Raw genomic sequence first — 15563 nt, 5'->3', positions numbered from 1 at the left:
TTTACACTTGCATCACGCTTAGGAATGTGCCATTTTTACTACTAAATCTTAAATGAAGGTGACAGTTTGACCCTGGAACAGATTGTTTTAAAGCATGAGCAGTGCAGCGAGTGAAACGTGAAGCGCCACAAATTGAGCATGTTTTGTGGGTGTGGGTGACGAAGGAAATGTTTATTTCTTGACTTGTGAGATAAAAGCAACGGCAGTTTTTCCCAGAGGAAGAAAAGGGGCGGACTCTGGCCTGGTTGTCATAAAGTCTCAGAGTCAAGCAGACTGGACTCAGTGAGACATGAGGACACATGATCATCAGCAGCATCAAAGGTCAGTTTCCAGATGTAATCCTACGTCTTCCTGGGTTTATTTTTTTTCTGTCTCTGCTTTGAGCAGCTTCACCATGTGACCCCCCTCCTGGCGCCACCATGGAGGACTTCCTACCTGGTCCCCACAACGTGTCCTGGTCCAACTGCACCAATGCCACCAGGGCCAACCCGTTGAAACGCAACGACGAGGTGGCCAAAGCCGAGGTGGCCGTGCTGGTTCTGGTCCTCCTGCTGGCCCTGGGCGGCAACCTGAGCGTCCTGTGGGCCGTGCACGCCGCCAAACAGCGGCAGTCTCGGATGCTCTACTTCATGTGGCATCTGAGCATCGCCGACTTGGTGGTGGCGGTCTTCCAGGTGCTCCCACAGCTCATTTGGGACATCACGTTCAGGTTCTACGGGCCCGACGTGCTGTGCCGGCTGATTAAGTACTCCCAGGTGGTGGGCATGTTTGCGTCCACCTACATGCTGGTGCTGATGTCCATCGACAGGTGCTTGGCCATTTGTCAGCCGCTCAGACCGGCGCACACCACAAGGGACCGCATATGCGTGGGCATGTCCTGGCTGCTCAGTCTCATCTTCAGCACGCCTCAGGCGTACATCTTCTCCCTGCAGGACGTCGGGGACGGCGTGTACGACTGCTGGGGGGACTTTGTGCAGCCGTGGGGGGCCAAGGCCTACGTGACCTGGATGAGCCTGAGCATCTACATCCTCCCTATGGGCGTCCTCAGCGTCTGCTACGGTCTGATTTGCCTGAAAATATGGCAGAACTTCAACCTCAAGACCAGGAGGGAGCACTTCCTGGCTCGGGCCCCCAAGGGCGCGCACCACCTGTGTCGGGTGAGCAGCGTCAGGCTCATCTCCAAGGCCAAGATACGCACTGTCAAGATGACTTTTGTGGTGGTGCTGGCCTACGTCCTGTGCTGGACTCCTTTTTTCTTTGTCCAGATGTGGTCTGCCTGGGACCCTGCAGCTCCCAGAGAAGGTAGGACACTCTTTACACCAGGGGTCACCAACCTTTTTGAAACCAAGAGCTACTTCTTGGGTACTGATTAATGCGAAGGGCTACCAGTTTAATACACACTTAAATAAATTGCCAGAAATAGCGAATTTGCTCAATTTACCTTTAATAAATAAATCTATATATTAAAAAAAAAAAGGGTATTTCTGTCTGTCATTCCGTCGTACATTTTTTTTCCTTTTACGGAAGGTTATTTGTAGAAAATGAATGATGAAAAACACTTAATTTAACGGTTTAAAAGAGGAGAAAACACGAAAAAAAATTAAAACTAAATTTTGAAACATAGTTTATCTTCAATTTCGACTTTGAAATTCAAAATCCAACCGAAAAAAATGAAGAGAAAAACTAGCTAATTCGAATCATTCTGAATAAGTTCAAAAATGAATTTATGCAACATCATTAGTAATTTTTCCTGATTAAGATTAATTTTAGAATTTTGATGACATGTTTTAAATAGGTTAAAATCCAATCTGCACTTTGTTAGAATATATAAAAAATTGGACTAAGCTATATTTCTAACAAAGACAAATCAATATTTCATCTAGATTTTCCAGAACAAAAATTTTAAAAGAAACTCAAAAGACTTTGAAATAAGATTTAAATTTGATTCTACGGATTTTCTAGATTTGCCAGAATATTTTTTTTGAATTTTAATCATAAGTTTGAAGAAATATTTCACAACTATTTTTCATCGAAAAAAAAGAAGCTAAAATGAAGAATTAAATTGAAATTTATTTATTTTTCTTTACGATAAAAAATAAAAAATACTTGGACATTGATTTAAATTGTCAGGAAAGAAGAGGAAGGAATTTAAAAGGTAAAAAGGTATATGTGTTTAAAAATCCTCAAATAATTTTTAAGGTTATATTTTTTCTCTAAAATTGTATTTCTGAAAGTTTAAGAAGCAAAGTAAAAAAATAAATGAATTTATTTAAACAAGTGAATTTAAATATTTAAAATATTTTCTTGGATTTTCACATTCTATTTGAGTTTTGTCTCTTAGAATTAAAAATGTTGAGCAAAGCGAGACCAGCTTGCGAGTAAATAAATTCAATTAAAAAAAATAGAGGCAGCTCACTGGTAAGTGCTGCTATTTGAGCTATTTTTAGAACAGGCCAGCGGGCTACTCATCTGGTCCTCACTGGCTACCTGGTGCCCGCGGGCACCGCGTTGGTGACCCCTGTTTTACACTCACCTCTAATACATTTTTTACATTCATTATGACAAAAAAGGTTGAACCCTAGATTAATAAAAGTTAAGAAACTAAAAAACTGGCGGTGTCCCTAGACAATACTGATATCGGTCCAATGTCAGAAAAAAAAAGAAGTATGGGTTTATATCCAAGACGCTCAATACAAGAACTACGATACAAGAAGTTTGTTCTGCTCTTGCTAAAATCACTTCTTGCTTGCCTGGCAAACAAAGAACAGCTTTTCTTCATTTGACAACCTTCTAATAGTTTTTCCTTTAAAACACTATGTCAATACAACTTACATGAAATACATAATTATGTGTAACAGTACAATGTAAAATAAATGTATTCAAATAAATGTGCTAGCTCAACGCTAATTGGATATTCCATAGACATTCCACAGATTAGCATTACTGATTTTACATTGTGATTTCAACACCTCCAAATGTGTTGATGAAAACTACACCTAAGATACACATTAAAAGTATAACAGCTGGTATGTATTAAGTACAGTACTTAGAGTACAAACACTTTGTAGTTCTCAACAAAAGACAAGACTGGCATATTCAACTTAATGGCAAAGACTACTTCCTGAATGCGGCAACACTCCTGACAAACTGAAATTAATAAATGCTTGAAAGTTATACTCCAATGTGTATGAAAACAAAATAAAATGACCAAATATACACTAATCACAACAGCGTATCACTTGATATCCAAACCAATCCAATACACTTTTTTTATACAGGACATTTAAAAGTTTCACAAAGTGCTGCACATGAGTTAAAACCCACAATTAGAAGCAGGGTAAAACTAAGGACAGTCAATTGTAAACAAAAACAAAAAAAATAACCTTTTAACTGAAAAGAGATACATAAAAGATAAGAAAAAAGACTAAAATCAATAAAACTCTCATGCTGGTTTAAAAGTCAAAGAGTAAAAATATGTTTTAAGACGGGATTTAAAAGTCATTAAAGATGGAGCGGTCCAAATAGTGAGAGATATACCGTTTCAAAGTTTTGGAGCAACATCAGAAAATGCACACTCTCCTCTGGATTTAACCGGTCGGGTCTTTGGGACGACAAGAAAAAATTGATCAGCTAACCTCAGAGAACTTGTGTTGTTTTGTACAAGGTCTGACATATATGTTGACTTTAGACTTTAATCTATTAGGAGATTTAAAAACAAACAATAATTTCACATGATCTGGAAGCCACACTGAAAAAACTGAAATCCAAGCAAGATTAAATATCTCAAATAAGGGTGATATTTGCTTATTTTCTGTCTGATAAGATAATTCCTCTCACTAAGCAGATTTTGTGTTAGTGTTTTACTTATTTTAAGGGTTTTGGTCCTAAATGATCTCAGTAAGATATTACAACTTGTTGCTGAGATTGGAGATTGTATGACTTATATTAAGTAAAACATGTTTGAAACTAGAATATCAACTGTTGCGAAGCTGTGTCAATCACAAGTGTAAAACTGCTTATTAAAAGTAATGATTTCTTATTTTAAGTATGAAATTAAAAATCATGACTTTGACACAATTGTCTCATAATTAAAAGAGATGCCAGCCAAATGGACTAATATTTTTCAACATACTTATATTTGTTTTTTCTATCAAGAAAAGAGCACTTGTAATTAGTAAAAATATACTTATTTTAAGGTATTTTGGGGTTCATTGAGGTTAGGTAATTTTACTTGTTTCAGAAAACAAGCCAACTTTTCTTGTTCTATTGGCAGATAATTTTTACTAGGTAAAGTAAAATACCCATAATTTTTGTATATTTTTTCCTTTGTTTTGAACACTGAATTTTTGCAGTGCAGTGAAGGGATGCTGAAATGGGGGTAATGTTTTTTTCTGCCAGTTAAAAAGGCGAGCAGGAGCATTTGGGACGAGCTGTAATCAAGCAACTGAAGCCTGGTTCATTCTAACCCAGCGTGAACTGCAGTAGTCCAAACTAACAAATTAAGGCCTGCGGCCACATGCGGCCCATTAAGATTTTCAATCCGGCCCGCCGGACATTCCCAAATCATTTTTTTAGGCCATTAAGATGGAAAGAAACTGTAGCTGCCATTATGATGTGCAGTGATGTTTTCTAATGACCGGAAGTCTTGAACTATACAAAGTATTTTTAAGGCCTACTGAAATGAGATAGGCGCCAGCGCCCCCCGCGACCCCAAAAGGGAATAAGCGGTAGAAATGGATGGATGGATGAAATGAGATTTCCGTTTGGGCGACCCCAAAAGGGAATAAGCGGTAGAAAATGGATGGATGGATGGATGAAATGAGATTTCCTTATTCAAACGGGGATAGCAGGTCCATTCTATGTGCCATACTTGATCATTTCGCGATATTGCCATATTTTTTTGCTGAAAGGATTTAGTAGAGAACATCCACGATAAAGTTCGCAACTTTTGGTCCTTAATAAAAAAGCCTTGCCTTTACCAAAAGTAGCAGACGATGTGCGCGTGACGTCACGGGTTGTGGAGCTTCTCACATCCTCACATTGTTTATAATCATAGCCTCCAGCGGCAAGAGCTATTCGGACCAAGAAAGTGACAATTTCCCCATTTAATTTGAGCGAGGATGAAAGATTCCTGGATGAGGAAATTTAGAGTGAAGGACTAGAAAAAAAAAAGGTAATTGCAGTGGGAGCAATTCAGATGTTATTAGACACATTTACTAGGGATAATTCTGGAAAATCCCTTATCTTTCTATTGTGTTGCTAGTGTTTTAGTGAGATTAAATAGTACCTGAAAGTCGGAGGGGTATGTCCACGAATGTGTTGACCCCGAGTGTCTCTGAGGGAAATCACGCAGCTGCAGGATGACAGAAGCTCCGCTGATGTCTCCGGTAAGCGCAGAGTTATTACCACAATTTTCTCCCCGAAAACTGCCGGTTGACATGTGGTCGGGATCCATGTTCGCTTGACCGCTCTGTTCCATAGTAAAGCTTCAACTTCGAGAATTTTAAACAAGGAAACACCGGCTGTTTGTGTGGCTAAAGGCTAAAACCTTCCCACCTCCATCTTTGTACTTTGATGTCCAGAATACTGTGACGTTCATATGTTGTCAATATTCAGTGTTTTATCGGTCATAGTTAATATTGTAAATCCCACATTGTTTATTTTAATGTACAAACTGGGTGTCTCATTCAGTAAAAAAAAAAACCCTCAATATTATTGTCAGTTTTTGTATTAGTGTTCCTAAAAATCAGATATACCGGCCCCCAGACACATTTTTTTCTCTAATTTTGGCCCCCTGAGGCAAAAAACCTTAACCGCTCAAAGTCGTGAAAAGATCAAACTTATCAGATTTTTGCTAAAAGTCTTTAATGAACAAAATGGATCGAAAAACAAGAGTTAATCTGCTGTTCCAATTTAAAATCACTGTCAAACATAAGATCAAGATTTTAGACTGTGGGTTTAAAATATGGCATCAGGAAGTCCAGGTCACTGGGGTGAGCATCCTGGTTTACTTTTGAGAAAAATAAAATTATAAAGATACTTTTTATAACATTATACACTACAAAAAAAATCAAAAGTATTTATTATGATCGGTATCAGACAATAGTCAAGGTAACGTATCAAAAAGTCATAAAGAAACCCCAATAAAAGCACTGGAGAATAATAGCAACTTTGATGATCAACTTTGTTTTGAAAAATTATCTAATTAAAAAAAATTAAATTTTCCCTAAATAAATAATAAGGATCACAGAAGTTGTTCTCTATTGAAAACAAACAAAGACCAAACGTGTTCAGCTTGACTATTACTCAAACCAATCAATAATAATATTCCCAATAACAATGGACCATGCAGAACATAGTTTATTATTGTAAAGGCTCATGCTATTGGTACTTTGTGTTGATTGTGCGGGTGTCCCTTATGTTGTGGCCAAATGAAGGATATTCCAACAATTTCCCCGGCTCGCATAAGATAAGACCTTCATGTTCCAAAGTATTGTGTAACTTTCTTCCCAAGAGTGAAGGAGTGTTATCACCCAAAGAAGTCCTGCTGAGCCTCTGGGAGAGGAAATGTGTCCGCACATCAAAGTGGGTTTGCTTCCATGAGAACATCACAAAAGAAATATAATATTTACATAGTTGTTGTTGTTGAGAAGCTGGTATTTCATTACAACATTACAGTGTAATATAAAAGAAAAAACGTGAAAAAAATAATATAATTTTGGAGGAATCTTAAACCTAACCTGTGAATTAGGGCAACAACCACAAGGGGGGGTCACATAAACTTAATATTTTTTTTTCCTTTTAATTAAATCAATCAATTATAAAGGATGTCATTAAAAGCTAATAAAAGTCAATTTGTTGTCAAAGTTCAGCATTTTTGTTTGCGTCAAATTATGAATATGTAACATGTCAAATACAAAAACGCTTCATTCCCTCTAGTAGCAGAAAACCCTGCATGAAAACTTAACTGTTCATTTAACACAAACGTCATAACGCCATCAAAGCTCACATTTATGCATTCAACACAGATGTCATAAAGCCATCAAATCTCATACTTATGCATTCAACACGTACAAACCCCGTTTCCATTTGCGTTGGGAAATTGTGTTAGATGTACAAACGTTTGTACAATTTAATAAATCAGAAACTGATTACATAGTGCTGTATTTTACTTCTTTATCTCTTTTTTTCAACCAACGATACTTTGCTCTGATTAGGGGGTACTTCAATTAAAAAAATGTTCACAGGAGGTACATCACTGAAAAAAGGTTGAGAACCATTGGCCTAGTGGTTAGAATGTCCGCCCTGAAATCGGTAGGCTGTGAGTTCACACGCCGGCCGAGTCATACCAAAGACTATAAAAATGGGATCTGTTACCTCCCTGCTTGGCACTCAGCATCAAGGGTTGGAATTGGGGGTTAAATCACCAAATATGATTCCCGGGCGCCGCACAACTGCTGCCCACTGCTCCCCTCACCTCCCAGGGTGTGATAAAGGTTGGGTCAAATGCAGAGGACAAATTTCACCACACGTAGTGTGTGTGTGACAATCATTGGTACTTAAAACTTTAACTTTTATGCATTGAACACAGACGTCATAACGGCATCGAAGCTCACATTAATACTTTCAACACATACCTCATAACGCCATCAAAGCTCACTTTTATGCATTGAACACAGACGTCATAATGCCATTTTGCATTGACCACAGACGTCATTAAGCCATCAGAGCTCTCATCTATGCATTCGACCCAGACATCATAAAGTTATGCATTCAACACATACCTTATAATAACGCCGTCACATTACTTCCGTTTGCACAATTTTTCTTTCTTTTCTTCCTATGTTTTGCATATTTGTAGACTGCAGCACTGATACTGGAGTTGCTTTTAATCTTATTGTACAAACCCCGTTTCCATATGAGTTGGGAAATTGTGTTAGATGTAAATATAAACGGAATACAATGATTTGCAAATCCTTTTCAACCCATATTCAATTGAATGCACAACAAAGACAATATATTTGATGTTCAAACTCATAAACTTAATTTTTTTTTTTGCAAATAATAATTTACTTAGAATTTCATGGCTGCAACACGTGCCAAAGTAGTTGGGAAAGGTCATGTTCACCACTGTGTTACATCACCTTTTCTTTTAACAACACTCAATAAACGTTTGGGAACTGAGAAAGCTAATTGTTGATGCTTTTGAAAGTGGAATTCTTTCCCATTCTTGTTTTATGTAGAGCTTCAGTCGTTCAACAGTCCGGGGTCTCCGCTGTCGTATTTTACGCTTCATAATGCGCCACACATTTTCGATGGGAGACAGGTCTGGACTGCAGGCGGGCCAGGAGAGTACCCGTACTCAGGGGCAGGGGCGTCCATGATAACTTGCTTGGATGACAACATATATACCATTCAGCATAATGGTGCCTTCACAGATGTGTAAGTTACCCATGCCTTGGGCTCTAATACACCCCCATACCATCACAGATGCTGGCTTTTGAACTTTACGCCTATAACAATCCGGAAGGTTATTTTCCTCTTTGTTCCGGAGGACACCACGTCCACAGTTTCCAAACATAATTTGAAATTTGGACTCGTAAGACCACAGAAAACTTTACCACTTTGCATCAGTCCATCTTAGATGAGCTCGGGCCCAGCGAAGCCAGCGGCGTTCCTGGGTGTTGTTGATAAATGGCTTTCGCTTTGCATAGCAGAGTTTTAACTTGCACTTACAGATGTAGCGACCAACTATAGTTACTGACAGTGGTTTTATGAAGGGTTCCTGAGCCCATGTGGTGATATCCTTTACACACTGAAGTCGGTTTTTGATGCAGTACCGCTTGAGGGATCAAAGGTCCGTAGTATCATCGCTTACGTGCAGTGATTATTCCAGATTCTCTGAACCTTTTGATGATTTTACGGACCGTAAATGGTAAAATCCCTAAATTCCTTGCAATAGCCCGTTGACAAATGTTGTTCTAAAAATGTTCGACAATTTGCTTACAAATTGGTGACCCCCGCCCCATCCTTGTTTGTGAATGACTTGGCATATCATGGAAGCTGCTTTTATACCCAATCATGGCACCCACCTGTTCCCAATTAGCTTACACACCTGTGGGATGTTCCAAATAAGTGTTTGATGAGCATTCCTCAACTTTATCAGAATTCATTGACACCTTTCCCAACTTATTTGTCACGTGTTGCTGGCATCAAATTCTAAAGTTAATTATTATTTGCGACAAAAAAAAAGTTTATCAGTTTTAACTTCAAATATGTTGTCTTTGTAGCATATTCAACTGAATATGGGTTGAAAATGATTTGCAAATCATTGTATTCCGTTTATATTTATATCTAACACAATTTCCCAACTCATATGGAAACGGGGTTTGTACCAGTGTATAGTGACAATAAAAGGTATTCTATTCTATTCTAATAAAGCTCACTTTTATGCGTTGAACACAGACGTCATAACGCATCAGAGCTCACTTTTAAGCATTCAACGCATACCTCAATGTTTTCAAAGCTCACTATTATGCATTGAACACAGACGTATTAACGCCATCAATTTGTGAGCCAGTGCAGTTTGGTTGGTTGAGCAGCCGTGCCAGCAACTCAAGGGTTCCAGGTTTGATCCTCGCTTCGGCCATCCGAGTTACTGTGTGTCCATCCTAGTCACTTGTGTCCTTGGGCAAGACATTTCACCCACCTGCTCCCAGTGCCACCCACACAGGTTCAAATGCAACTTAGATGATCTGTTTCACAATGTAAAGTGCATTGAGTCACTAGAGAAAAATGCTACATGAATCTACTTCACTGTACATCAAAGCTCACGTTTACGCATTCAACATAGACGTCATAACGCCATCAATGCGCATGATTGTGCATTCAAAACAAAGCACCAACTTTTGGGATCCAGGAGAAGATGAGTGAAGAAAGTGTGTCAACATCGGACAAAGTCAGGTTTAAGTTTCACTTCCGCATCATTTTATTGTACTTTTTAAATGTAATGACAATACATCCATCCATCCATTTTCTACCTCTTTTTGGGGTCGTGGGGGGTGCTGGAGCCTATCTCACTTGCATTCTGGCGGAAGGCGGGGTACACCCTGGACAAGTCGCCATCTCATCGCAGGGCCAACACAGATAGACAACATTCACACTCATATTCACACAGTTCTATTTTATTTGATTCTATTTATGCGTTCAACACAGACGTCATAACGCCATTAAAGCTCACACACAGCAACACTATTTTGGGTAACAAGGAAGAATAAATGTAAATATATAATATATTATTAAGTAATTACATTTTACTTTTGCATTTCATAGCTCATAACTGTGGTACATTCAAGAACACCTTTTTAAAAAGATAATTCAGCTACTCTCTAAATTGAATAATGAGGTAAAGGAAAACTTGACCTACACTATATCGCCAAAAGTATTTGTCCACCCATCCAGGTGTCTTAATCACCTTGCCCGGCCACAGATTTATAAAATCAAGCACTTAGGCATGGAGACTTTCCGTTCTCAGGAGCTCAGTGATTTCAGCATGGAACTGTCATAGGATACCACCCGTGCAACAAATCCGGTCGTGAAATTTCCTCGCTCCTAAATATTCCAGTCATATAAGAAATATAAGAAAATGGAAGAGTTTGGGAACAACAGCAACTCAGCCACTAAATGGTAGACCACGTAAACTGACAGAGAGGGGTCATCGGATGCTGAAGCACATAGTGCAAAGACTTTCTGCACAGTCAGTTACTATAAAGCTCCAAACTTCATGTGATCTTCCAATTAGCGCACTTACAGAATGCAGAGAGTTTCATTGAATGGGTTTCCATGGCCAAGTCATCACCAAGTCCCGTGCAAAGCGTCAGATGCAGTAATGTAAAGCACGACGCCACTGGACACTAGAGCAGTGGAGACACTCTCTGGAGTGATGAATCACGCATTTCCATCTGGCCATCTGATGGACGAGTCTGGGTTTGGAGGTTGCCAGGAGAACGGTACATTTTGGACTGCATTGTGCCGACTGTGAAATTTGGAGGAGGAGGAATAATATTTTTTCAGGAGTTGGGCTTGGCCCCTTAGTTCCAGTGAAAGGAACGTTGAATGCTCCAAGATACCAAAACATTTAGGACAATTCCATGCTCCCAACCTTGTGAGAACAGTTTGGAGCGGGGGCCTTCCTCTCCCAACATGACTGTGCACCAGTACACAAAGCAAGGTCCATAAGACATGCATGACGGAGTCTGGTGGGGATGAACTTGACTGGCCTGCACAGAGTCCTAACCTGAACCTGATAGAACATCTTTGGGATGAATTAGAACGGAGACTTCTCGACCAACATCAGTGTGTGACCTCACCAATGCGCTTTTGGAAGAATGGTTGAAAATTCCTATAAACACACTCTGCAACCTTGTGGACAGCCTTCCCAGAAGAGTTAAAGCTGTAATAGCTGCAAAAGGTGGATCGACATCATATTGAACCCTATGGGTTAGGAATGGGATGGCACTTCAAGTTCATATGTGAGTCAAGGCAGTTGGCCAAATACTTTTGGGAGTATAGTGTATTTATAATCATATTTAAGTGAACAATAATAACTTGTTTTATGATTATTAAAACTTACATTCTGGCTACTTTATTATTATTATTATTATATTTTGTTGTAAAGATTTTTGTGATACAAAAACAAATAACAAAATATTAAAAAAATAAAACACAAAATAATTTAGGGGGTTTTAAGAATAATTTAAGTTGTTTTTAAACCCCTGAAAAGGTCAAATTACGCCACTGGTTGGATCGCCTAAAGAAAAACATTATTGATTAAATAAATAAATGTTTTTACTTGTTTTAAAAGTGAATTCATTTTTAGAGTCATGGAGCCTGGAAAATGTCTTATAAAAAAACAAACGTTTTCTTCTTTTTAAAATAATTCTCGCAAGTGGATGATGATGCTTTTCATCACAAATATGTGAGTATTAAAAGGCTGTAAAAATAATTGAAAGTAAGTGAGGGTCTGTTAAGAACTCCAGAGGCACTTTTTTGAGTCATCAGTCATCAGCTCTCCTTTTCTCTCCAGTCACACACTTTTGGCCTTCACAATAATTACGCTACACATTACATCCTGTCCAACTTTGCTAACAAAATGATGATCTCCAAAAAATGGCTTACACTTTATTAAATGTTGAGGAATGTTCCTATTAGTTACAGTCAAAGCATTAGATCAGTTTGTATGCTGGTTTCTAACAACATGCTAAATGTTGTTTTTCCAAATATTTTTATTGGATTTTGCAGACAGTACAATATCGTTTCTCATGGCAACAACAAGTTTAGGTATCTGCACATTTTAAGATATGTAACATAATAAACCCAAGAACAATTACATCTCTCCAATACCCTTGCAGTACCCACCCACTCAGTTCCCAAAGTAAGTGCCTATTACAGATATAGATACACATGGATATTTGCAAACATAGATTTAATCCAACAAAATGTATTAAAAACAAATAAATGAATAGATAAGGTAAAATAAATAACTACATTAATAAAATATATAAGATATATAATAAAAGATAAAGTACTGAAAGTTGTTTTTGTTATGTGGAGGGTCTGAATATCTCGGCTTCCCTTGGGTCCCCAAATGACTAAATGACGTTAGCTTCAGGGGGGATGGGCCCTTTAGGACAGTGTTTTCAACCTTTTTTGAGCCAAGGCACATTTTTTTCATTGAAAAAATAAGGTGACACACCACCAGCAGACACGTTAAAAAATGAAACTCCACCAGGTTGTCTTTTTTTTTTTTTTTAGTTCCTGTGTGTAGTACATTACTTCCTCTCTCGCGCTGTTATTTTAGTGGCTTTTCCTGTTTTGTTGGTGTTTTCCTATAGCAGCTTCACGCCTTTTCCTTGAGTGCTATTGCCTGACCTGCTTTGTATTGGCAAACAAGACTATTTCAATTGTGCGGACGCTATATCCTTCTTTGTGGGGACATGTTGATTGCCATGTCATGTACGGACACACACTGTACGTCTTTGCTGTCGTCCAGCATTCTGTTTTTGTTAACTATGTAGCCAATTCAGGTTTACTTACGTTTTGCATAGCCATCCCTATGCTTCAGTGCCTTTTCCTAGCGGGACTTGCCTATTCTTCATTTTTGATTTAAGCATTAAATACCCTTTTACCGGGCTTCACGATGGCAGATGGGTTAGTGTGTCTGCCTCACAATACGAAGGTCCTGAGTAGTCAGAGTTCAATCCCGGGCTCGGGATCTTTCTGAGTGGAGTTTGCATGTTCTCCCCCTGAATGCGTGGGTTCCCTTTGGGTACTCCGGCTTCTTCCCACTTCCAAAGACATGTACCTGGGGATAGGTTGATTGGCAACACTAAATTTGCCCTAGTGTGTGAATGTGAGTGTGAATGTTGTCTGTCTATCTGTATTGGCCCTGCGATGAGGTGGCAACTTGTCCAGGGTGTGCCCCGCCTTCCGCTCGATTGTAGCTGAGATAGGCACCAGCGCCCCCCGCGACCCCAAAGGGAATAAGCGGTAGAAATGGATGGATGGATACCCTTTTACCTGCACCTGTCTCCCGCTGTCCTCTGTATATTGGGATCACGACAAACCATCCTCGACGAGTTCCGACTTCTACAAAGCAATGAACTACTTGCTGCCACCTATTGGAGTACTACATAGTTACCCTGCCAAGATCTATACGGCACAGACACTAGACAACGGCACATTATTTGCAGATTATTATTATTGATTTGCAAAAAACATTTTTTGGACCAATAAGGTGAAGTTGCATAATTTCCCTCGGCACACCAGACAATATCTCAGTGGTTGAATAACACTGTTTTAGGATTGTAATAATAATAAAAAAGTAATATTCAAGACCAAAATGAAGTCACAAAGAAAATCATGTTCAGGGCCCCAAATATTTTAGAGTCCTACAATGAAGGCACTGCAATTGTTATTTTAATCTGATTGACTTCCTGTCAACACGTGTCGCTCACGCCTCTGTTGTTAGTCACCAGGATTCTGGACCACTTGATTATTTGGACAATCTTCACTTGCCAGCACGCTCCAATGACTTCTAAGTCCATTTTTTGGGGAACCATGTATGGAAGTTGACTTGAATGAGCTCAACCGGGCCTCAACGCCAAATGGGATTTGTGCACTCATGCAGTGTTTGCTTAAACTCCTCGTCTTTGATATGCGCTCGCTCCTAATGGAATAAATGATGGCGCGGTAATCTCGACATGACCTCCTCTCCGCTTGTACAGAGGTGTTAAATGGAGGGCAGAGCGCGGCACGATAAGAATGTAGGGTGGTTTGAGGTATTTCTTGCATGGAAAGTGTTTCTCGTCTGACAATTGGAAGCGGGCACACTTGAGGATGTCAAAGCTGCTTCTCGCAGGTCAGCACCTTCAGAGGAGAAAAAAATCCTCTGCACTCCATTAGGACTTAAAAACCGAATGACATCTCGTCTCTTTCACCGTCTCAATGGTAAACCCCCTCCCACCTCTAAGCCTCCCCCATGTCTTCTGTGCCTCCCACAACTGGAATTGTAATCAATTCCATAAATAACATAACAGGACATTCGAGAAGACTTTTAACATATTTCCTTCTATAGAAAAGTGTGTGCCGGTTGACTTATAAGGCCAGATGTTGCTGCGCTTCAACAATGATTTGCAGTGTCAGCACATCTGTGTCTCATCTATACTTTCACATTCAATGTCAGCTCTCAATTTGGAGAAATTATCCGAGTTGGCGATGTAAAATATTTTACTTTCTGTTTGGAGTTTGTTACGGTTAAATTTCTCTATGAATATACACGCTCAGTGTTATGCACTAGGCCATGGGTGTCAAACTCTGGCCCGCGGGCCATATTCGGCCCGCCGTGTAATTTAATTTGGCCCTTGAGGCAATATCAAATTAACATTAGAGCTAGCCCGCCGCTGTAACACCGCATTCCGCGCTAATACTCTTACTTGCCAACCCTCCCGATTTTCCCGGAAGACTCCCAAAGTACAGTGCCCGTCCCAAATTTCATCCCGGACAACAATATTGGGGGTGGCCCTTAAAGGCATTGCCTTTGGTGTTCTCTACAACCTGTCGCCACGTCCACTTTTCTCCCATACAAACAGCGTGCCGTCCCTGTCACATAATATATGCAGCTTATACACTCACTCAAGTGAATGCAATGCATACTTGGTCAACAGCCATACAGGTCACACTGAGGGTGGCCGTATAAACAACTTTAACACTGCTACAAATATGCGCCACACTGTGAACCCACACCAAACAAGAATGACAAACACATTTCGGGGGAACATCCGCACCGTAACACAACATAAACACAACAGAACAAATACCCAGAAACCCTTGCAGCACTAACTCTTCCGGGACACTACAATATACAACCACCGCTATCACCAAACCCCGTCCACCTCAACCCCGCCGCCGAAAAGAGATATTCAATTTTTATTTAAATTTTGATATGCCATTGATATTTTTTGATTATTATTATTTGAAACTCGATTGTGCATGTCACTATAAAG

General features: G+C 39.5%; 1 protein-coding gene across 1 annotated transcript in view; it reads left to right on the top strand.

Annotated features, from left to right (window-relative positions):
* The first annotated feature begins 230 nt into the window (after window positions 1–230).
* Window positions 231–15563, top strand: part of LOC133535138 (isotocin receptor-like) — a 30528-nt gene continuing 15195 nt past the window's right edge. Inside the window, exons 1-2 of the mRNA XM_061874657.1 lie at window positions 231–321; window positions 388–1302. Of these exons, the coding sequence (XP_061730641.1) occupies window positions 300–321; window positions 388–1302 (937 nt within the window). The 5' untranslated portion in view covers window positions 231–299. The remainder of the gene's footprint in view (window positions 322–387; window positions 1303–15563) is intronic.

Source organism: Nerophis ophidion, linkage group LG16 (genome assembly GCF_033978795.1).
Source record: "Nerophis ophidion isolate RoL-2023_Sa linkage group LG16, RoL_Noph_v1.0, whole genome shotgun sequence".
NCBI lineage: Eukaryota > Metazoa > Chordata > Actinopteri > Syngnathiformes > Syngnathidae > Nerophis > Nerophis ophidion.
Note: the sequence above shows the minus strand (reverse complement) of the source record. Positions and strands in the feature narration are given on the sequence as shown.